The sequence below is a fragment of the Trichophyton benhamiae genome, assembly GCF_000151125.1.
Source record: "Trichophyton benhamiae CBS 112371 chromosome Unknown contig01293.0, whole genome shotgun sequence".
In the NCBI taxonomy this organism is placed as follows: Eukaryota; Fungi; Ascomycota; class Eurotiomycetes; order Onygenales; family Arthrodermataceae; genus Trichophyton; species Trichophyton benhamiae.
The window spans coordinates 989266-1012019 of NW_003315113.1; the positions used below are offsets into that span (position 1 = coordinate 989266).

The window sequence follows — 22754 nt, forward strand, 5'->3', positions numbered from 1 at the left end:
CCCGCCACATGATTGGAATACAGAAGTATCAAAAAGAAAAGCAATTGAAACCGGAGAAAATGGCAAAGGCAGCAAACTATAGATCAGCGATCCGGGGTACGCCTGCGCATGATCCTAGAGAACAAAAGCTCACAGAACTCATAGCATGGGAGAAACTGGGTATCTCCGGATCTGCAAGGCTGGATTCTGCACACTGGAGGCTATATTACTTGTTGTCTGCCTGTCTGCCGTCTCCTCCCTGCTCACCAGCTGTCTTGTCTGGTGTCTTTTGTTATATCGAACCTGAGCAACCCATGACATAAGGCTGTCAAATGGTCACGTGATAGTCAAGCCAGGCATTTAGTTTTGCATAGATAGGGGCAAAAAGAAAAGAGAGAGAGTGTGTGTGTGTGTGTGTGTGTGAGAGAGAGAGGAGAAAGGAAAGAAAGCATGGGAAATGACAGCTGTTATTTCGCACAGAGGAGGACCAGAGGGTCAGAATTAGTAGCTGGTTGGACTGTGGTGTATGTGGCAGCACCTATGGATGTAGAACAGAACGGGAGCAGCTCTATGGAGTTAAGGGATAGTTAGCCATCAGTCACCTAGCTGAAATTAACTAGCTGGCTGTCTAGACAATCAGTTAGCTGGGTAGCCACATCATACTGACAATTATTATACGGAGTAGCTAACTAGATACTCCGTAACTAACTAGTTATTTACTGCTGGTCCAAGGCTCCCAAGGCACCTCGCCAGCCTCCTGCAGGCATACCCTGATTGTCCTGGCTGCTTGCTCTACGCTGCCCAACCAACTCGCAGCTGTGTGATAGGGAGCTGCTTCGTAGGCCATGGCTATAGCAAATAATATGGATACATAACACAGCTATAACCGCTTGTTGGCCAGCACCCCATCGCTGTATCAAGCTGACGTTTGTTTAGTCGGCCTATATTATTAGAAGCGATCAACTCGAGGGAAGAGGTCTTGGCAAACGTGATCCGAGGGGTCGAACTTCTCAAAGTACAAACTTCACTGTGTTATTTTATTTATACGACAGGACAACGACCAGCCAGCTTCTTGCGCTTCTACCGTCCAGCATCAGAGCCAGCGATACGTTCTTTTATCTCGCCCGTTCACCCAGACCTTCCTGTCACCGATAACCAGCTAGAAACCATGGTTTGTGGACCTGCGCATCCTGCGACCCCTCCTCAGTTCTCCCTACCCCCTATTATCCATAGAGAGCCACCGAGGCCCCTTCGTCAGCTAACAGTTTCTCCTTGACGTATATAGGCCGACTCTTTGACCGAAGAGCAGGTGTCCGAGTACAAGGAGGCCTTCTCCCTGTTCGTAAGTTATTTCTGCTGCCCCTTGTTGTTCCCGGAGTGGCATCGTCCAAGGATGCCCCGCCCTTGAAATGTGCGGACAGATAGCTAACCAAATGTTCCTCCATCAAATAGGATAAAGATGGCGATGGTATGTAGCGAACTTTTCTGTCTCCAAACCAAACGGAGACTGTAACCTGCCAGTCCTGAAAAGAGCGTTGACTCATATGTCATGTCCAATAGGCCAAATTACAACCAAGGAGTTGGGAACAGTGATGCGATCCCTGGGCCAGAACCCTTCGGAATCCGAGCTACAAGACATGATCAACGAGGTTGACGCCGACAACAATGGAACTATCGATTTCCCAGGTGCGACTTACTCCAGGGCCCAACAACCCACCCACACAGTTTGCTACAGGCCTAGTCGTTAATATACTCATGGCACAAAGGAATGTTACGCTAATCGTTTTTATGGTACAGAATTCTTGACTATGATGGCCCGAAAAATGAAGGATACTGATTCTGAGGAAGAAATCCGAGAAGCCTTCAAAGTGTTTGATCGTGATAACAACGGTTTCATCTCTGCCGCCGAGCTGCGCCACGTCATGACCTCGATCGGAGAGAAGTTAACTGACGACGAAGTCGATGAGATGATTCGTGAAGCTGATCAGGATGGCGATGGCAGAATTGATTGTAAGTACTCTCACCGCTGCTGTGTATTCCTTTTCTTTCTTTCTTTCTTTCTTTCGGTTTTTTACGGCTGGATTTTGCTAACGGATAGCTGTAGATAACGAATTCGTTCAACTCATGATGCAAAAGTAGGCTCCAAGTTCACATAGCAATCTAATTACTATTCCATAAAGATATCGACAGGGTCATATTTTTACGTTGTCACCAACCTCCCCTTTTTGCTCTTTACGGTTTTGCCTTATCGACTTACCCATCAATGGATGGATGCTGGCAACAACATTGTTTTTAAGGACCTTGGTTATAGTAACCAGTTAATTACTTGTGTCTTGGCCCTTCTTTCAATGTTCATCCTCTATTCTCAGTGGGACAAAGATTGGTAAAAAAAGGAATTACATAAGATTTTCCAGCTCCTGTGATGTTCAAATGTATATTCACCGAATTCGAATAGGGATACAATTATATTATATTAACAGTCTCTTCAAAATAAGTGCATATTCCATGCAGTTTGTGGTTACCCAATCATCGGCTTTTGAGAATAAACGTGGCATGCGAATATCGTAACTCTATCGTCATAGATCTCTAATACTATATTTTTATTATATCAAGTCACCGTCAATCCATGTGGGTTAAGCAACAGCTATGCCTAGTTTGAAAGTGAATGGACTACCGGTAAAACTTGAAAACATCCATGTACTGCCTCGCAAGGTCAACTCCAACGAGGCTAGCCTTTTTGCGTGCAGTATGAGCCGATGCACCCCCCTTGTCAAAGTATTCCCGCCTCTCAAGGCCTAATCCAGGGACTTGGATTGATTCTGAAGCCCCTGGTATAGAAAAATTATCCCACAGCTCACGTATTAGCATCACTCCCAGCTCCCAGTCTTCATCCGTAGGTATAATAACCTCACGGGGTGGGTAGTGCGGGAGAGGAGGAGCGAAATACCAATCCTCTTCAGGTTCTCGGGTGAGGTCTGGCTCCGACTGTCTCTGGCCTGGGCCACGGTACTCGATTTCCACGATTGCTCCACGAAGGCGGGGCCTGGGCATTGTCTGACGAACTTCGCCTATCCTGACCCGAAAGTCGCCTACTTCATAGGCTTCTCCAGAGGTGACGACCACGGTATAGCGGTGGTTCCAGAGTGGTTGGAAGAATTTTGTTGTCATGGAAAAAAAGGACAGGTAGGACTGCGGGTCGAAGGTCTTTATCGCCGTCGTATGAGCTTCGTTTTGAGAGGGTGAATTCAAGTCTTTGCTATCGGCAGAAGGTTTCGATTGAGAAGAAACTCCAGTTGCTGGTATTGGAACAGGTGGCGGTGAGTTCATCTGTTTCTCTATTTCGGCTGGGTCCAGCGGATCAACCTCAGGTCGTGGTGAGATTCGGACGAAGCCATGATTTTGGTAATGGCTAAGTGATAAAATATGCATATATCGCGGAGTTGGCACTTTATTATGGGGGAAGTTTGCTGCTGGCAGGCATGATGCAGTGTCTCGCACGAGTTTGAATTCTAGAGCCCAACGTCCAAGCCTAGCCGGTTGATGGATTGCTTTGAACCGATCAATCACAGTTCTTGTTGCTGTCGTTGGCAACTCAGGATTGCTTGGAATATAGTACACTCTAAGTAATAATGAGCTCCTGTCGTTGTCCATGATCTCAAGCGTGGATGGTTTACATACCCAGTTACCGACATTGTTTCCTGGACCAAATATAACTCCCTCCTATGACGACTTAAAATATGAAAACCCCTGAGCCCAGATTCACAGGCCCGAGAGATTCGGCCTCCCACACTCACACTGTATCCGGAGTAGAACGTCGTTCCCGGGATCTAGAGAGTAGGGATAAATGATGGGGCTAATGTGATAAATAAGGGTAATCGGAGATGTCTAGGTTGGTGCTATTTCGTAGTGGTATCGAACAGCGCAGACAAGTTAAGATCGGTGCCAGCCTTTGCTCTGGATATTAAAATCTGTAGTAAGGATACAAAGGGATTGGTCCTCCTGGGTATCTGTATTTAGCGGCAGGGCCAACCAACGCTCGAAATTCGAAGCCGGTCGAATATATATAATTATGACATTATCCAGCGGATCATGAAAAAAACAATGTAGTACTCCGTAAATAGCTAAATACTCTTGTCACTCATAGATCTTAAATTGTATATGGTATCGAGAATGTAGAGTCGGTGAAGTTGTTAGTTAGCTGCGGTGTGTTCGATGTTGATGATGGAGCCTTCTTGTCAAGTAGTTAACTAGTTAACTCAGAGAAATTCCACTCACGTGATGAGTTTCTGACGGGACCTCATCCGCTCTGGCCTCCACACACCAGGACAAACATCAAACTTGGCTTCTCTTGATTTCAAAAGTAAAGTGCGTGTTGAAGTCACCGGAAGTGGGTAAAGATAGTTAACTCACCATAGCATGGACCCAAAGATCCTCTACGGGTGTATCCGAGTTTTGCCAAATCTACCAACAACAATCTGGGGCAGATCAGACCCTGCTAATAATACCCTGGTGGCTTATTTCTGAACCAAGGGGGGAAGAAAATGGCCGAGCCTGCGAAAGTCAAGGACTATCGTGAATCACTTACACTCTGTATCGGCGTTTCCTCTCTGTCTTGCAACAAATAACTCCGAGTAGTCAACCTACGATCAACGCGGCAGAGGAAGGACGCAAGGATTCGTTCTGGACGCTGGGCGCCGAGGCCGACATCAGATTATAGTTTCCGCATCTCGCGGATTGATACTGACATACAAACATAACTGGTCTTTATTGAGTACGGAGAGGTTATCTGTTCTCTCCGGTTGGAAAAAATAACCATTTTTGTATGCAGAACAACCATGCCGCTATCAAACAAACGGTTTTCAAGCCCATCTTGGTGAAAGGCATGGTGACCAAGTGTCAAGAGGGCGACAAGGAATACTGACATCGCTGCTATACATGGGGCTGAAAATGCCGCAACTGGCTACTCAACGTCCCGGTTGATCCACCCGAATGCATGCATCATGAGCAGATGAGTAGCGAACATCCAAAAGCCAAGATTGACTGAGACTAAATTTTTTTTTTTTTACTTTTTTCTTTCTTAATCATTTTCCTCACTTGCTTACTCTGAGGACAACAACGGGTAATTCGATGCAAACGGCTGATTCTTTATACGAGGGTCATTGAGTCGTTGTTTGATTCAGGATCATCGTGGAGGGCAGCTTTCAAATTGGCAAAGAAGAGGTACAAATACACACAACTCTTTACATTCTGCTCCTAGTATTATATACAACAAGCCGGGGTTTGCTAGGAGATCTTAGAATAGAGCTGAGGAACGTAATCTGCCGCTCAACCACGCCCATGATGTCCCTGCTCGGTACCCGACAACGACAACTACTCCGTACATGTCCTCTCTGGATCCCACCTCAAAAGAGCCGGGCGGTGGGTTTCCCATTAAGTGCCCCGTAAATGCATATGAACGGGGATGGTTTGGATCTGGAACAGTTTCGCAGAGAGCACGAGCCATGTTCGTGTTTCGGCGCTGTGTCAGCCCAGGATCGGTATCTTGTGGGCAGGGGAGGGAGACTGACTCCGTAGCTCCATAGCCAAATGTGCATTCCCTTTTCTTCTGACTGAAACATGTCTTTCGCCCTTGGCACCTTTCTCCCACTGGCATATGAGTATCTCTGTATCATCCGCCTCCTTTTCTCCCCTTCGTCCCTTTCCTCCCTCCTCTTCCCCTTTATGTTACACGCTTATATAATCTGATCTAATCTGATCCGCTGATTGATAATGGCGTGACGCCCCTTCGGCACTTCAGCCAATCATAGCACGATCTGATATGAAACCGGTGGGCTGGCCGTATTGTAATTTACAGAGCGTTACCCAATCAGCTAAGGGGGCAACCTCCGCCATTTGAAGTGCATCGAAGGCGCACCTGATGGGCCGCGCAGACGACAAGGGGAGCGATGGCAAGGAGTTCGATCGTGCTAGGCCCGGCAGAACGCAACTGACCCATCACCGTCGACACCAAGGCCGGATGGACCTGCAGCCGACCGCGCCTGTTATCCGAAGGACGGTGTTGCAGGCCGCAACAAGACCCGTAATTATCGTAATTTACGTATCCCGCGTATTTTTCTGGAGTCTCGGCAAGATCTGATTAGGAACACTTTCTTCTCGGGAGAAAATTCGCCTTCGACGCCCCAGGGCGCCGACGGTCAGACAGCCGGACAAGAGAAGCCAGAGGGAAAGAATATAACTCGTCCAGTCTGCCCCAGGGCTCTCCAGGGCTATCCTCACACTCCAGCGTCACACATGCTGCCTTCTACCTTGTAGGCGATCTTCTGCCATCAGATAACCACATTTTCATGCTTTCCCCACTTATCTGATCAAAAAAGTACGGAGAACTGTGTTCTCATTCTGGAGCGCGGTATGCAGCCCCTTGCAATCATAATCCAACCAACCCCGAAATTTCCTCTATAAACATCCATTTCTTTCCGATTTATACTTATATTCGATATCGACATTCTCATACCTGCATTGATGCTGATTGTTGCTCCCTCTACCCTAGCTATACCCTTGTTGGAACGTTTTTCCTTTGGCTCTCCGGTTCTCTCACACAATGACGACTACAATATCATCTCTTCCTGGTGAAGAGCCAGTCTCTATCCCACTCACCTCTACATCGCATCCAAACGATCCTGTCCCCGAAGAGCCTACATCAATACCGCATCTGACCCTTCTACGACGCTCAGCAACGGGCACATCGGACTCGCAGTCAGCAGCAACCTCGGTAGCCGGCGCATCAGAAGTGTCTATAGATTCAGACGTCCCGTTGACACCAATAACAGAACCGTCCAGCGACGCGGCGTCGGAAGATGCATATGCTGAAAGCAAAGAGTCAGATGGAATACCCCAGCGCCGAAGGCGAGCTTCCACAGTATTGATATCTCAGAATTCAGAAGATGTCCAAAGGATATTGGGAGATATCCGCGGCGGAACCAACCTGTTAGGGAAGATATGTTGCGGAGGAGGATGCTGCAAGCTTGAGCCTCTCAAGAATGCTCTACCATCCATAACTTCGAACCCAGTTATCCGGCCAAAGAACGCTGCTTTCGAGAGCCTGAGGCTATACGTTGGCGAGCTCTCCCTTGACAGCAAGCTTACCAAGATAGCCCCTCTCCCAGAGAATACTGTATCCTTCTCTTCTCCCTCAATTGATTCTGTAGGAAAGAAACTAGGACCAGCAGATCATCCTCCTCAATTCCTCCAACCACACGCACCCTATGAAGTGTATCGTGCTCCCCTTTACCATGCACGAGAGTTGACGAAACCCGGTGCTGAGAAACGAACTTACCATTTCGATATCGATGTTACAGACTATCCAGTTGAGGGTGGAAATGTCGACTTTGTCGTTGGCGGCGCCATTGGTGTTTGCCCCAGTAACTCTGAGGCTGTCGTTGAAGCCATCTTCAACCGTCTCGGGGTTCCTAAGTTCATACGGGATAAAAAGATCACACTCCACACCACCAAGGGCCGATGGCCCACGATTTGGGGAGACGAAAAGCCTAGAGACCTCCTAACTACCAGACGTGAACTTCTTAGCTGGTGTTCAGACCTACAGAGCTATCCTCCTACAAAGCCGCTTCTTCGATTGCTCGCAGAGTATGCATCAGATGAGAATGAGAAGAAAATCCTCATGTACCTATGCTCTGCTCAGGGCCAGGCTGCTTTCTGTGACCTCCGTACTGGTCCTTATATCACTGTCTTGCAGCTTCTCGATGCATTCCCCTCCTCTCACCCACCTTTGGACCATCTCCTCTCCACCTTGAACACGCTTATGCCTCGTTTCTACTCACTCTCCCAGGACCCTATGATTCAACGCACCATTGATGGCAAAGAACCACGACGGGTTATTGAAATTGCTGTGACTGTTCACGAATGTCCCGACTGGAATGGAGGGTACCGCACAGGAGTTGGATCGGGTTTCTTAGAACGCCTAGCTCGAAAGATTCAGGCAGCTGAAAATGATGGTATCGATCCAGCTAGCTTGAACTTGCACGTCCCCATGTTCCGTGGGCTCATGTCCAATCCACTTGCTAGACGATTTGTCTCTGACGGACCTATGCTCCTCATTGGAGCTGGTGTCGGTGTTGCTCCCTTCCGCGGCTTCGTCCAGAGCCGTCTTAGATCAGCTAATTGCGCCAACAAGGTCTGGGTGCTCCAGGGAGTCCGTGACTCCTTGCTTGACGAACTTTACTCCGGGGAATGGGGAGTTCACGAAGACGAAGTTAAGAAGGTCGTCGAGAGCAGACGAGGTGAAGGCAGATACGTGCAGGAGGAAGTACGCCATCAAGCAGACCTGGTCTGGTTCGTAATCAATTCTCTTGATGGGCGAGTCTTCGTCTGCGGCAGCAGCAAGGGTATGGGCGAAGGTGTCGAGGCTGCCTTGATTGACGTCGCCATTGCAAAGGGCAACTTGAACCCAGAGCAGGCAAGAATATTCTGGGATGAGAAAAAAGCGGCTGGCCAGTACATTGCAGTATGTCTTAGTTCTATTTTCTTTTTCTTATCCTTATTTGAATATGAATCCATACTGATCACCCGAAACAGGAGACTTGGTAAATTGAGCTACACTGAACTTTTCGGGAAAGACTGCCCTCTATCAAACGACCACCCTCTTCGGCGATACTTAGACGAATGACTTCAAAATCTCCTTACTCATCACCCAGTCTCCTATTTCATACATTCTTCTCTACGTCCTCAGCGTCTCATAGAGTCCATCTCTCATTTTCAGCATTTTAATTCGAGGCTATTTTTTATTTTATTTTATTTTTATTTTTATTTTTTTTTTAGCATAGAATAAACTGTCAGCATTAGGAGCAATCCATTCATTCCTTCATTACATCTCACTTTTACAAAAGGTGAACTCCGTGTATCTTGTCTAGTCATAGATGTCTATCCATGCCACCTGTCCTTTCTACAGGATTTGAACGCAGCCACATGAAACAGTTTCACCGTATAAGCCGTTCACTGACCTATTAAACTTGGACTATTAGGATTTTTGACCCGTTTTGATGATGGACTGTTCAAGGGGTGCCTGTAGGCAGGGGAGCTCAGGTGTCGGGTTGTACGTAGTCGTTTTCCCAAGGAAAATAATACATGTCATGCTGAGAAATACTGATATCAAGCCGCCTGGTTATTGTTAATACTTTTTGGCACTGCCGGCAGCTGTTTACCGTTATATCTTTCCTGCCAGCAATCAGGGAAGTTGGGGCACAGCATTTCAGGTTTCAGTCAACTGCCCATGGCCAAGAACCAGGAAAAAAGAAGACAGATTGCTCTTCTATAGAAGGAAGGAAGAAAAAGTGTTATACAAGTAAAATAGGCATGGCAGGATAGGTACTACCCAGTAGAGGACGATGTTGGTCTGATTTTCCCCTGCCCAGTTGTACCCGTTGATATGGAAATCCAACGTACGGGAGCTCCGTAAGACCTGAGGCGCCAGATTTCTGGAACCATTGACTATCACTTTTGAACCATGGAATATGCTGCGCCTGTAGACGCCACAGAATGATCTACAGCGGGGTTGTACAGAGCTCCTCTGTCTCTGTAAAGACCTAGTCTAGCTCCTGATAATGTAGAAGGAGAGGAGCCTTCAACAAGTCACGTCCATCACATAGTGACAAGTATGTTGCCCGTCCCCCCCTCCTTCTCGGTTTAACAGTGGGCTAAGGAGGAACCTGGGTATCAAAAGCCATCGGCGACGAAATCAGGAAAGAGAAAACGAGAAAACGATCTCTGCCATCATTTCTGAGTAATCAAACCAGGAAAATGTTATGACATCGAGAGACGATCGCAGCCTTCGGTCTCGACCTGAAGACACTGTACGCCGTGCATAAAGGCCCTGCGAAGAAGTTGGACAACAAAGAAGCCGGTTGCCAATCGAAAATACTGCTAACAAGTTGTCGTATGATAATATGAGATAGAATTTGGAGAGCTTCAGCATAATTACCGTCAAAAAGAGCGTTCGTTGGCAGGCGCCCCTGAATAAATTATACCACCATGCGGGCTATTTCCGAGAGCTTCTGTTTGCCAGTCAGGCATTATTGAGTTACGTATGGCTGGCACTGTAGACGGCCAGATGCCGAGGAAGACAAGCGATTTTTTCAGATTCTGTCAAGAGTCAAGCGACTTCCCAGGGTCAGTGTCGACGGCAAACTTTGACAACGTAGCATTGATTAAATCCCCGTCGATCAGGCATCCGATCTGTGTCTGTCTTACGTGCGGCCCGTCTATGGGGAAGAGGCTTTCTGGGCTAGCCCATACAGAAGCTTGAACGACAGGTAAATTGTGGCCGGATGGGGAATGAAGTTTGGTTAACATAGTGTATCGAGCACTATTCATACACGATGTGCACGCAGCATGTTTCGGCTGATTTGTTTGCCATGGACAGCAAAAGCTCGATCGAGGTCGCATGACGGAAAGGCGCATGCATATACGACACAGATACTCTCAACAGACGTTTTCGGGCATCCCACGCAGGAATATATCTATGCATTGCGCTCGAGTCCTACACCCAGCGGTGGCAGGGATGTGGAGTGACACTTTTAGCATGTCGAGTCATCACCCCAGGATCGTGCAATAACATTTCGTACAGCGCATCGGCCTTGCACAAACAGCTGGTGGAAGATGACAAAACACACCTTTACAAGGGCGTGGGGAGGGAGGGGGCAACTGCTATGTGTGACAACCGCGCATACACGCATCGGCCATCGGGACCTGTGGCGGCGCCCCTTAGAATCCCGAGAGGAGCTTTTCTGTCTCGGTATGTTGAGATAGACTCCGTGCGCCAGGAAGAGGGAGACCAAGGGATCAAATCAGGGATGTATTTGCTTTTTCAAGGCTGGTTTATGATTCGTCACTTTACGTCGTGAAGTCCACGAATCTAGGTCTGCTGGCTCCCCTTTCTTGATATTGTCCACCTTTTCCATCTGCATATGTATACTCCGTACATCAACGATATTTGTTGCTCGCTCCTGTTGCTAGTCAAACGTAACTGAAGGTCTGTGAGAGTAACCGGTTTGTGACACAAGAGCAACGTTTCCTGGTTTGTCGGCGAAAAGGATTTCCTGGAGACGAGGCGCAAAGACAGTAGGTTGACCTACTGTACCACCATCATGTCGACCTCAGGTGGAAAAATGCATAAGACTAATTCGGGCTGGCACCCGGCAAGCGAACGGGCCTGTTCAGGAGAATGAAGTTCGGCAACAATACTCCGCACTTCAGGGGTTCATGGGCAGAGTTCCAACCATCAACCATATTGGATAGAGTTATCGGCATTGTATTTTCATTTTCATCTTTTTTTTTTTTTTTTTTTTTTTTCTGTTTCCTGGAGAAAGTAACTGTTGCTGGTTATTATCTCTATAGGATGCTGTTTTCCAGGGTTCTGTCTGGCAGTCAGGAGTCTGTCCACACATCTTAAACGCACCACGACGTAAGAAGCATGAACAGCAGTGGCGGACGGAACTATATTATTGGTAACAGATAAGGGTCACCTGTCATTTATGGCACTGCATGTACAGAGTGCTCCATATTAAGAGCATGTTATGCGCAGCCTGAAACCATCGAGATTATATGCATTGCACCACAGCATACGCTGTAAGCCATTGAGCATCTGCGGGAGGCCATCATGTTAGCCAGTAACGTTTACCACGGCTTGGGGGCATGGCATAGAGTAAGGATAGGATGCCGAATATTGAACGAGGGAAAGGCAAGTTTATTCATTCATTTTCTCGTTTTCTTAGTTTGCTTTTTTATCCCTTCTCCAAAATTAGATGAGCTGTCAATTATTTGGGGTGGTCGGAGTGTTTGCTTCAAACCCGCCATTATATTGGCTTTATGGCGAAAAAGCGTCATCTAGACCCATGTTACACGCTTCTCCGTCTGTCCGCAACAGGCAAGCAGGTCCAGAGTAGATAAATCCGGTATTAACCATTTTACCTAGCTATGGACTTTGTCGTCGCCCTTGATACGGCGATTTGCGAGAATGATATGGCTTTCCCACCTCTCAGATACCTGACTTTTGAGAGCGACTAGCAGATCTGACAACCGCCGCGACGTGGCAACGATCGATTTCATAGACAACTAGGCTAGGGCCAACATATCCCTGCCTGCGCGCGGGGGGTGGGGGTCATAAGAAACTCTGAGGAGTGAAGAAACACGTCTGTACGGTGTGGTGTCCTCTCTTGTATGGGGGTTTGGTAGAGACTATCCCAGTATTTCGGCAGATCAGGGCCCTAAAGGATATGCCCGTTGCTGTCAGATTCAGTTGTGATTGAAAGGAACCAGGTTATATATCGAGCAAATCGAAGTCAATATTCCCACAAATCCAAGTTTCGAGTCGTGTGGTTGGCCGATCGTTCGATCGTAAGCCAGCCATGTTTCGACTTAAGTGAAACTTTACCTAGTAGATGGCAATGTACTAGGGATTTGGTGGTGGCCGGTGATGGGTTGAATCGTGCCAGAAAAATAAAAATCTATTTATTTACTGCAACAAGTTCGACCATCGTTTCTTCTCGGATGTTGTGTTACAGCAGATATTTGGTAGAGCCAGTTGATATACGTTTTTCAACCTTAAAAAGGCCACCACAGAGCTCGGGGTCCAAGGAACCGGCTGCTTAGCGCAGAGATGCTCCGTACACGGTACGAGGAGACCGGATTATTGGAAAGCCTTTGGCATTTGCGTGAATGATTTTTCGGTTCGCGCTTGTCATGTCCTTCAACCTGGCATCTCATCTCTCTTCCTCGTAAGGATCGATTTGCAGAATAGCCTTCTGAGTGCCTCAAAGCCCGAACGCATGGATATCGTTTTCCTTTCTTTTTTGCTCCTTTCCTTTCCTTCCTTTTTTTTTTTTTTTTTTTTTTACTCCCATTGCAATTTTATCAAGGCAAAAACCTGAATTTGCAAGTCGATAGTGGCTTGAGAGTAAACGAAGATTCGATGCCAGATCAAGGTTTCTTGCCTTGCAATCACAGAGTCGACACTCCACAAATCTGTACTTGGTCAACTGTTCCTGACGATAATCGGTCGCTCGGTCTTTGGATTTCAGGACGATTAGCAACCGTCAACCATAACGCAAGTACTTTGACTCCCGTACCTATATTGACATGTCCCAAGGTATGTTTATTGCTATCTTCCACCCCGCGTCTGGTGGATGCAAATGTAGTTTCTTTGCCATGTGGATACGGAGGGCCATGGAGAAGGAGTAATATGGCTCTTTTCTTCTTCTATCTTCTCCTCTGCTCCCTCTAGGCTCCGCGAAGCCCTCAAGCCTGTCACCGAGCAGAAGAAAAAAATAGTCAGGATAAAAAGAAAAGGGAGAACCACAATCACGTCTCAAGATGAGATAATGCCATGCAGTATTCCATCAGACCAACTCGAGATACTAGGATTTGGCGTTATGCCTAAGAATGGGCGTTAATTCATCCTGCTTCTGAGGCAACCCAATCTGTGGCGGGCATCTGGGAATGCTAAAACGCCTCACCCTCGGAGATCTCACTCCATAAAGCTCGAGATGCAGCTTTTAGGATCCACCAGCCTCCATTGTCAGTGCTCTTTGGGACATGTCAGAGAGTATTTTGGGGGGTCTGACGCTACTTTCTGGCTGGCTGGATCGTTAAGTTAAGCCCTGCGGCAGAGCATGATATTTGACGGCAGAGCAACGACCTCGTTAGCTTGAACCCCTGACCTCTAGCTATTGGCCCCTAGTGAAAGGGCCGAGCATCGTATCATTGAACAAGCAAGTGGGCGCTCGAAAGATGCTGAGTCTGGGAACAAGCAGCAGGACACACTTGCTTTTTTTCTTCAGGCCAGGCAATCAGTCTTATGGGGAGCTTTTCTGTCCGACCAGAATTTGCTTTTTTGCCATACCCTCCTCCAAGCCCTCCACAATTGGACCAGATCAGGATAGGCCCTTTCAAGCGTCTTGCCCCTGTCATTCTTCTTTTTCTTACCATTTTACGCTGTGAAGGTGGGTGGGATTTCTTGGATCCACAGAAACTGATCGCCATGGGTTCAAGACGGTGGTGGCCGCTGGACGGTGTTCGATATCAGACGCGGGTGTGCCTTTTGATGCATATAATACTCGCCTGTCTCTGCCCCCAATATCAGCTAGAAGCATCCTTTGCAAACGGAATACCATCTTCAGTGACGTTTTCTCAGTTTGGCCTACATCAGCCTATATACCATACACCTCTCTTGTCAGCCTGAACTGAAGCTCGAACTTTATCGGCGTTTGATACCTAACTCACGCTTAATCACTGAACCGGTTTACTGGCTTGAACCCGGCCCAACGTCTTCGGGCAGTACGAAAGATATATATATATATTGCCATATCCCATAACCGCACTGTCCTTCTACCCTTATCGAACGATACCGGTGCTGTGAACGTATAGCTTGAAAGCCGGCTTCCTACGATACCACACTCCCAACACCCAACTTTTAAGTCTCTTTGTAGAACTGGGAAGTAATCAGGAAGCATGACAGTCGCCTACTCAACGGTACTATCCGATCACCACTCGGAGAAGCTCCCCTCTTTTAGAGAGGTAAGATTTATGAGATTGGATCCCATACCCATGTGTGAAGCATTGTTTTCTAACACTGTTTAGCTTCTGCCCGATCATCTTCATGATGAAATAGAGGGTGGAGTGTTTTATACTCAGTCTAATCAGAACTGGAGGCGTGGTTCGCTCCAGGATACCATGCCACCACCCACCCAGCGCGCTGATAGGCTTCCATCCAGACTGTTTGCCAGAGATAGCCGGTTTGATGATGTATCCTTGCGGCCAGACAGGTTCATGGGAAACAGCGCCAAGTCGTCAAATCTCCAGCAACCCCATGTAGTGGAATCAAAATCCTCGATGTCTGCTTCGCACTCGCATTCGCGCCCTAAGCTTACCCTTAACGAGATCAACCGATCGTTACCCCCACCTATTCCATCCCCATCAAGAGAATATTTCGTTAAGGTTTCGCCGAACGCCAACAGCAACGCCATATACGCACCCTTGAACAGTCGAGGAAGAAATGAGGGAGAATTATCAAACTACTCGATATCATCTCCCAGAAGTCAATTTTCTTTCGATTCGTCGAATTTTTCACATTCATCCTCTCCAGTCAACATGGTCTCTTCCTGTGATTGTCGTGATCAACTGTCGTATCCCTCATCATATGAGCAGCCTCACGCTTGCGACAGGACTTATTCTCAATCAGCATTTGGCCATTTCAGACCAGCGTCAGGCTATTGCTTGTCAGAATGTGAGCTTGGAGATATGAGGGAGAAAAAGCGAAGAGGAAACCTACCAAAGCCGGTCACTGACATGCTCCGAGCTTGGCTATGGGAGCATCTTGATCATCCATACCCAACTGAAGAGGATAAACAAATATTTATGAGCCGGACCGGATTGACTATTAGTCAGGTAAGCCTTCATCTATATTCTATTGACACGGCACCCTTCAACACGGACTGACATATTCCTATTTTCAGATCAGCAACTGGTTCATAAATGCCCGGAGGAGGCAGGTGGCATCTTTGCGTAGCCAGGTTAAAGCCCGCAATAACTCGGAAAGCGACAGCAGCAGTAGCCGGAGGAATAGCAGCCCCCGTCACAGTGACGATGACTCGGATTATTTGCGGACCCCATCCGAAAAACACTCAAGCCTTCCTTAATTACTTTCCTTATTGTTTTTCTTTTTTTCTCCTTCAGACTCAACGCTTTTCTTAACCCGTCTTAGCCCATGTAATCTCTAATGCATACCGAGGTTGCCCATTCCCTGGCAGTGTCCCTTCCTATGAGTGTACAATAACGCGAACAGTATTTCGGTGAAAACTTCAGACAGTATTCCGAACCTCTCATATGGTTCTAACCGACTTTATTTTCTGGTATCATGTACTCTGGAGAAAAGATTAAATTCGCACACATGTGGCTTAAACTGTGCTTCGAATTGCCTTGTATTCTAGCAAATTGACGGGCGGAGTAATTAGAGGCGTCTGAATCCTAGCCACCGCTCGCCACACATTGAGGATCGCTTGTAAACATGAACGTCAGCCTTGACAGCTCAACATCGGCCGTTAGCCGATCTATGCAGTTTGCATGGAACTTGATGCAGGGGTTCGGTTCCCCAATACTCAGGTGAAAATGTTCACCCGATACCATATCCCCAATAGAGAAAAACCTAAGGAGTGCTCCGTACAGTTCAGGCCAAAGTTAAGTAGAATTACGTTGGAAATCAGTCATTTTATTGTCTCACCAAACTTTCCGTTAAGTTGGTAAGGTAGGGTCAGTGGCTAATAAGTCGTCTCGCGTCGATCGTATATTTTTAATGTGTTTGCCTGGTTCGCGGGCCTACCAGCCCCTAAAGTCTCTCGATCACGAGTCCATCCGCACCGATGCATCCGTATATAAGAAAGAGATTTGGTAATTGCGATGAGTGGTGGGATCTACAATCGGATCAGCCATGGTTCGGTGGCGTCTCTGTAAGCCTCCTAATCTGGGCATTCGAATCCCTGATACAGAGGACCCTCATTCGACGACCAGCGACCCAGATGTGCTAGTTCTCCGTATTTAACTGCGGATATTTCGTAACATGTGCTGAGAAGAGAATCATGGATTCTGGACTTTCAGAGGATATCGAAATAGCCACAGCGATCCGAGCACATACCGCTCCACATCTGCCAGTATATCTAGTCTATGAGCGACGCGTTTCCAATAAATAGATCGCGATGCTTTGTAAAGCCGAGGGCTTAAGGGGCGCAGGGGCCTTGGCGGCAGAGGTCACTCCTGCCACTTGCATGCCCAGTGCGTTTGGTATCCCGGGCCATAAGATATGGTGTAAAAACCAGCCGTGCTGGCTGCAAAGCTTGCGTTTGTCGCTCGATCGAGAGGTGAAGTGGTTGGTTTCTTTTGCAAAGCGACGAAGTCGCGAAGTTAGATTAGAGTTTTATATCAGATTCTCCGTTTTAGAACTAGCGCAAATATACAAATTATTACATAATTATGCTTACACATGCTTAGTAGGGTACAGGGCTTTCATACTCACGTGATGTAACCTGACATCATGTTAATGACGGGCAGATTGAAGAATGGATGATAGAACAAGTGAATGACAGAATAGCTGTGATACTTCGAATTGTGGGAGCTGGGCCACTGCCATTTACTTCCCAAGCTCTACCGGCAACTGATCAACGCCGAAATCGAACGCATCGCAGGTTTTTGCCCGCTCTCACTGATCCCCCGCTATTGGCGCTGATAAATCGCTATCGCCAACGTCCGCTTCCATGGGAACAACTTTGCAGAGCCTTAGCGCTCTTATGCAAAGGTCTTCTATAAATGACCATGAGGAGCTTATCAAAGCCTGCAACTCGATCCTAAAAAAGTCCCGAACGGATTTGGATGCACAGCATATCAAAACCATTGCGCTTATAAAATTAGACAGATTTGAGGATGCAATTCGTGTAATTGAAGAAGGAGGTGATGTGTTGAAGAAACGATTGCCGCTTGAATGGTCTTATGCCCTATATAAAATTGGGAGATTGGATGAGGCAATATCATTTGCGGCATCCGTTGGTTCTCAAAGAGGCGCAAAGCATGTTGAAGCACAAGCGGTTCGTGTCCTATCAACTAGTCAAGGCATATGACCTGAAATAAATATGCTCCTTTGCTCCTTTGTATTGATTTTCTTTAGAACACTTGCTAATTTGTTAAACTTGTATAGTCCTATAGAGCTGAAGACTTTGATCGAACTCTCAAGATCTACCAGGATTTGATCAGTGATGTGAGAGCTTCCACGGGTGAACTCACTGATTTGCAAATAAACATAACGGCAGCTGAGGCACAAAGTCTTTGGGCAGGCCAAAGTACTCTTTCAAAGGACCTGGTATCAAAGCGAGATGCTTTAGATGTTTTTGAAGCTGCGTATAACATGGCATGTGAACAAATAGCCAGGGGTTATTATGAGAGAGCTCTGGAACTTTTGAAAATATCAAAAGGTACGAATAGACTACCACCACCAGTTGCTGTTTACAAGTTCGTTCTAACATCAAAGAATAGAATTATGCGAAGCGTCTGATGAACTCTCTCTCGAGGATAAGAAGGTAGAATTGTTGCCCATCAAAATCCAAGAGATACATGTCTATTTGCAGCAAGGGAAAATTGAAGAAGGAGAAGCGCTTATTAGAGGCATAGATTTTGCCGAGTATGTACATTCCGCCCCTCGCTTCTAACTTCTATCAGATTAATATAGCTGACATGTATACACAGGATTACCGATCTTTCCACTAAGCTCATTGCCGAAAACCTCGCTATTCTTACAACCGAGCAAAAGATAAACCCCTACATCAAACACAAGAACTTTAGCCGAACCCCAAGGCCCGCTGGCAATGATAAATTCTTCTCCTATCAGAATGACATCTTAAGCAGAAATGCTCTTGTCATCAATCTTATGGTCCAGAAGTTTGATGAAGTTTCGAGGTCGATCTCTAAAACTCTTTCGCAACACTCTTCTGCTACCCTTTCATCAGATGTAAATTCGCTCGCCGCATTCGATGCTACTGCTCACACTCACGGGGCAGATAGCAGAAATGCGATCAAGAAAATATCATCTCTTTCTGCTATGCGTCCTCGTGATCTCGGCCTCACCTTAGTTCTTGCTCAACTACAGGTGGCAGATGGAAACATCAATGCCGCAATATCCACGTTAGAGAATTTCTCTATGAAACTGGAAGAAACCGGCGATGACTCCGATATGATGGTTCGGTTTAGCCCTGGGTTGGTCAACATCCTTGTCACTCTGTACAGAAGTCAGGGTCGCAAGCATCACATAAATTCTGAACTATCGAAGGCTGCCAAGTATTGGCAGGGGAAGGATCCTTCTAGCCAACCAATATCACTACTCCGCGCAGCTGCAATATCTCTCTTCAACTCTCATGACTCGGCAGATATATCTACTGCTACTGAAATATTTGCCCATCTCCACTCAAGAGATGGCAGTGATCGTATCGCAACTGCAGGCTTTGTAGCCTCTCACGCTATTTCCTCACCGGCCGTCGTTGAGTCCTCCCTTAAATCTCTTTTGCCAGTTCAAGAGTTGATTGCTGGTGTAGATGTGTCCCATCTGGAAGCCGCTGGCGTTCAACTACCTGCGAGCACAGCTACCTCTGCATTAAAAAAAGGCCAGAAACGGCGTTCATCGGATGCGTTGAAGAAAAATAAAAGAATTCGAAAACCCAAGAATATGGATCCTAACGAGAAAGTTGACCCCGAGAGATGGCTTCCCCTGAGAGACAGATCAAGCTATCGGCCTAAAGGGAAAAAGGGCAAACAAAGGGCAGCTGATCGAACACAGGGTGGTGTGGTCAATGAGAAGGCAGATGATGGCCATAGCTCGCCTACACCTGTGAAAAGCACTAGCCAGGTAATTGGGAGCATGGGAGGCGCAAGGAAGAAAAAGGGAAAAGGAAAAAAGTAGTTGATCCTGTTTACCTGCTTCTGCCTTTTACGATATCTTATCTTTGCCAACACTTCAATAGAAACTGTTCCTCCTAGAAAATTATATACCGTTTTTAACATATGAATACCTTTATAGCAGTCAAACCCGCCACGGAGTACTTGGGGAATTATATTTCACGTGATGCATTAATTGCCCAGTGCTTTGTTAGTTAGTTATGTAAGCAACGGGCGTGAAGCTATAGAGTTTAAGAAAACTTTCCTTAAAAGGGAATTTAGACAACTTCAATATATCATCGTTTGCTTTGAATATTCACCAGTTTATACCACAGCCATTGCACAAAGCGAGGCAAGGAGAAACTTCAAGATGGCATCCTCTAGATCTTCAACGCCAGCTTCATCTCCCACGCAAGCCTACTTATTCCTGTACAACTTAGTATCCCTGGGACTCTGGAGTACCCTCACTTTTCGTCTACTATTTTCTCTCTTCCAGATATACAGTGACAGCCATGGCAGTTATAGCAGCGAAGGCGAAGGAGTTGCTGGGCTTTTTGTTTATCTCTTTCCCCTGCTTCGGACGACTCAATCTCTTGCTGCTCTGGAGATCCTTCATTCCTTGTTCGGACTTGTTCGAGCTTCGGCTGTGACTACCACCATGCAGGTAGCTAGCAGGCTATTGTTGGTCTGGGGAGTCATGTATATCTTTTCACCATTCAGTCCCACTCTACCCATCTTCGAATTTGACGGTACGGGTGCGAATAAATATTTTCTTCTCGGGCATGGGATGAGATCTGCCCAACTAAGTGATTGGGGGTTTATCGGATGTCTGTTTGCTTGGGGTGTTACGGAATGTATTAGATATGGCTTTTTTGTCTTCCAGATACTGGGACAGGGTATTCCTAAAGCTATACTATGGTTGAGGTTCGCATTGTCCTAACCCTATTTCCTCCATGACGGCAGCATTAATAATTTTCATTTCAGATATAACACCTTTTTTATCTTATACCCTGTTGGAATATCAAGTGAATGCTTCCTGATTTATCTTACTGTGGTTAATGCCAGCGGTCTCCTCTCCATCTTCCGCTTTGCACTCATTGCCATTCTACTCGTTTATATTCCCGGTATGGCTAATTTGTTCATAACCCCTTGACATCTGAACCTCTAATGTCTTGCTAATTTGATAATCTAGGGTCTTATATATTGTTTACCCATATGATGGCGCAGAGGAGGAAAGTTATGAAAGCTGAAGGCAAAAAGAAAGCCAACTGAGAATTGGCTTTAGCATGGCAGTGGCTTTAAAAAACAAGCCACATAGACGAGATTTCTACAAAATGGAATTACCTTAATATAATTAATAGTAATATCATATATCCTTCATTAGGTCCTTGATGGCCTTTGCAGCAAACCTCTTCCTTTCTTGGTCAGGTAAATCTGCTCCCATCTCCTTTATGGCCTGGACTCTCAATATTAGTCCTTCGAGTTGTTCGACTTGAAGGCTGTCATCCCCCATCTCCTTAAACTCTTCGCCAATGTCGTCATTATCCATATTGCTGTTAATTGCAAGCCGAAGGCCAGCCATCTCCCTCTCGAGCTCATTAGCTTCTAGTGTAAACCCTCCAGTAGTTTCCTGATCTCCACGTAAGCTAAGAGGCTCCAAATCTTGCTCAACTTCGTCTGAGGTTGAAGATGACCATTGATGGGCTTCTAACACTTCCTGCACCCTTGCAATGCCCATGAGTTCTAGATGGCAAAGTCAGCTAGTCGTAGTTGAATACCTAAGAGAATTGAGATGTTACCTCCAAATTCATTTCTCGCTGAAGGTTCCGGGCTAGCTGCTTTATGATCCCAAAAGACTACTTCAAGTCCAGAGCCAGCTCCTAGGTCACCCAACTGTTCGTCCCACCATAATGCCCCATACTCTGATGAAGCATTGCCTGCAGCAAGGGATCCATTTTCACATTCGTCCCCCACTAACACAATCAACCCGGGAATATCGCCTATTTCGCCTCTCTCTTCCTCAGCCTGCGCTTTGACTTCTATGACTGCACGGGCAAGGTCTTTAATCCTGCCTACCGCGCGTTGGAAAACAACACCACTGGCGTTTTCATTCCCGTCCAGCACGTTATCCTTTACTAAAGCTGGGTCAGGAGGTTTCGGTCTCTGCATACACAGTATTATTGCGCCTATAGCATCCCTGACCTCTCGCGCTTCTTCGCTGGCGAATTCCTTTCTCCAAGCTTCCGGGGAGCCCGCATCGTCCTCCTCCGCGGATGGCAAGGCAAGATCTGGTGAAGGTATTAAAGAAAGTGATGGAACTTCGTCGACCCATAGTGGTATTTCCGCGCTATAATATTTTGTATTTAGTTGTAACGGTGTGTGCGCGGTGTATCCTGCAAATGATGCCGGAGGTGGGGTAGTAGATGTAGATGCGACGTCTGAGATGTCGGTTGTCGCATCACTGTCTAGTATATAGTTTAGAATGGATTCTCGGGCTTCAAACCGGGTAGTTGTCAGTATGAGGCTGCTTACCGGCTTGTTTCGTGTCTGATTGCCGTGAGGGGAGGACAGGGAGCTGGCCTGTCAAGCGAGTGAGAAATGGTGGGATAACAGCGTGAGATTCCGTACTTGGAGCAAGAATCAGGAGCCGGCGAGGGTTCAAAATGTGCTTGACCTTGCTCCTTGCCTCCTCCTCTGGCCATTCCAGGGGCAAAGACATAGTGGATTGTATCGGTATCTTATATATGCCTGGAGTTGTTGATTTTGCGATTGAGAAAGCATATATATATGGATATATTCAAAACCTCACGACTTGATATGATGAAACAGGCCAGTCCGGCGTAAAAACAGCCGCATAATAGACTTTTTGTCATGACATTGATACTAGGGCTATCAGATGAATATATATGCTATTCTGAACTTCCTGATTAAAACCTCTATTTGTTTCCTTGACGTGGCTGGAAATTGCCCAGCCTGACAGACCTACATGACTAGATAAGAATAAAAGAGCCGTTACATCAAGTATATTTTGTTCAGCAATAGTGTTCGCAAACAAACAGGAAAGAGAATGATCGAATGTAATAAAACGCCAGCCCAGGAACTTCATTTCTATCGTTGGATCCTTAACCTCTTCGCTGCCCTCTTGCTCTGTTGACAGTTGCCCTGCCTCTAGCCAAACCAACACCTCGTCCTCGCTGGCCTCTGGATCGGAACATTGGAGCATTTCTGTGGAGAGGCAAAGATAGGTTAGTTATAATGAGAGTCGAGAGAACTCGCGTGGAGTAGTCAATAACGCGCAT

The 22754-nt window shown here is 46.7% G+C and overlaps 6 protein-coding genes across 6 annotated transcripts; 4 read left to right on the forward strand and 2 right to left on the reverse strand.

Moving 5' to 3' along the window:
- Positions 1-1571: 1571 nt before the first annotated feature.
- Positions 1572-2366, forward strand: ARB_04323 (uncharacterized protein; the record flags this gene model as incomplete). The annotated part of the gene is made up of 3 exons (XM_003017396.1): positions 1572-1665; positions 1777-1989; positions 2170-2366. 3 exons carry the CDS (start codon positions 1572-1574, stop codon positions 2364-2366), a joined length of 504 nt encoding a protein of 167 aa, XP_003017442.1.
- A 283-nt stretch (positions 2367-2649) lies between these two features.
- ARB_04324 (uncharacterized protein) lies at positions 2650-3630 on the reverse strand (the record flags this gene model as incomplete). Its single annotated transcript, XM_003017397.1, has 1 exon — positions 2650-3630. The coding sequence occupies one exon, from the start codon at positions 3628-3630 to the stop codon at positions 2650-2652; it is 981 nt and encodes a 326-aa protein (XP_003017443.1).
- A 2947-nt stretch (positions 3631-6577) lies between these two features.
- Positions 6578-8659, forward strand: ARB_04325 (uncharacterized protein; the record flags this gene model as incomplete). Its single annotated transcript, XM_003017398.1, has 1 exon — positions 6578-8659. One exon carries the CDS (start codon positions 6578-6580, stop codon positions 8657-8659), a length of 2082 nt encoding a protein of 693 aa, XP_003017444.1.
- A 5837-nt stretch (positions 8660-14496) lies between these two features.
- On the forward strand, positions 14497-15483 carry ARB_04326 (uncharacterized protein; the record flags this gene model as incomplete). The annotated part of the gene is made up of 2 exons (XM_003017399.1): positions 14497-14562; positions 14626-15483. 2 exons carry the CDS (start codon positions 14497-14499, stop codon positions 15481-15483), a joined length of 924 nt encoding a protein of 307 aa, XP_003017445.1.
- A 1808-nt stretch (positions 15484-17291) lies between these two features.
- On the forward strand, positions 17292-20608 carry ARB_04327 (signal recognition particle protein, putative; the record flags this gene model as incomplete). Its single annotated transcript, XM_003017400.1, has 6 exons — positions 17292-17618; positions 17729-18002; positions 18064-18208; positions 18274-19476; positions 19675-20379; positions 20440-20608. The coding sequence occupies 6 exons, from the start codon at positions 17292-17294 to the stop codon at positions 20606-20608; spliced, it is 2823 nt and encodes a 940-aa protein (XP_003017446.1).
- Positions 20609-20821: 213 nt separating this feature from the next.
- Positions 20822-22174, reverse strand: ARB_04328 (uncharacterized protein; the record flags this gene model as incomplete). Its single annotated transcript, XM_003017401.1, has 3 exons — positions 20822-21198; positions 21234-21920; positions 21988-22174. 3 exons carry the CDS (start codon positions 22172-22174, stop codon positions 20822-20824), a joined length of 1251 nt encoding a protein of 416 aa, XP_003017447.1.
- Between the last annotated feature and the right edge of the window lie 580 nt (positions 22175-22754).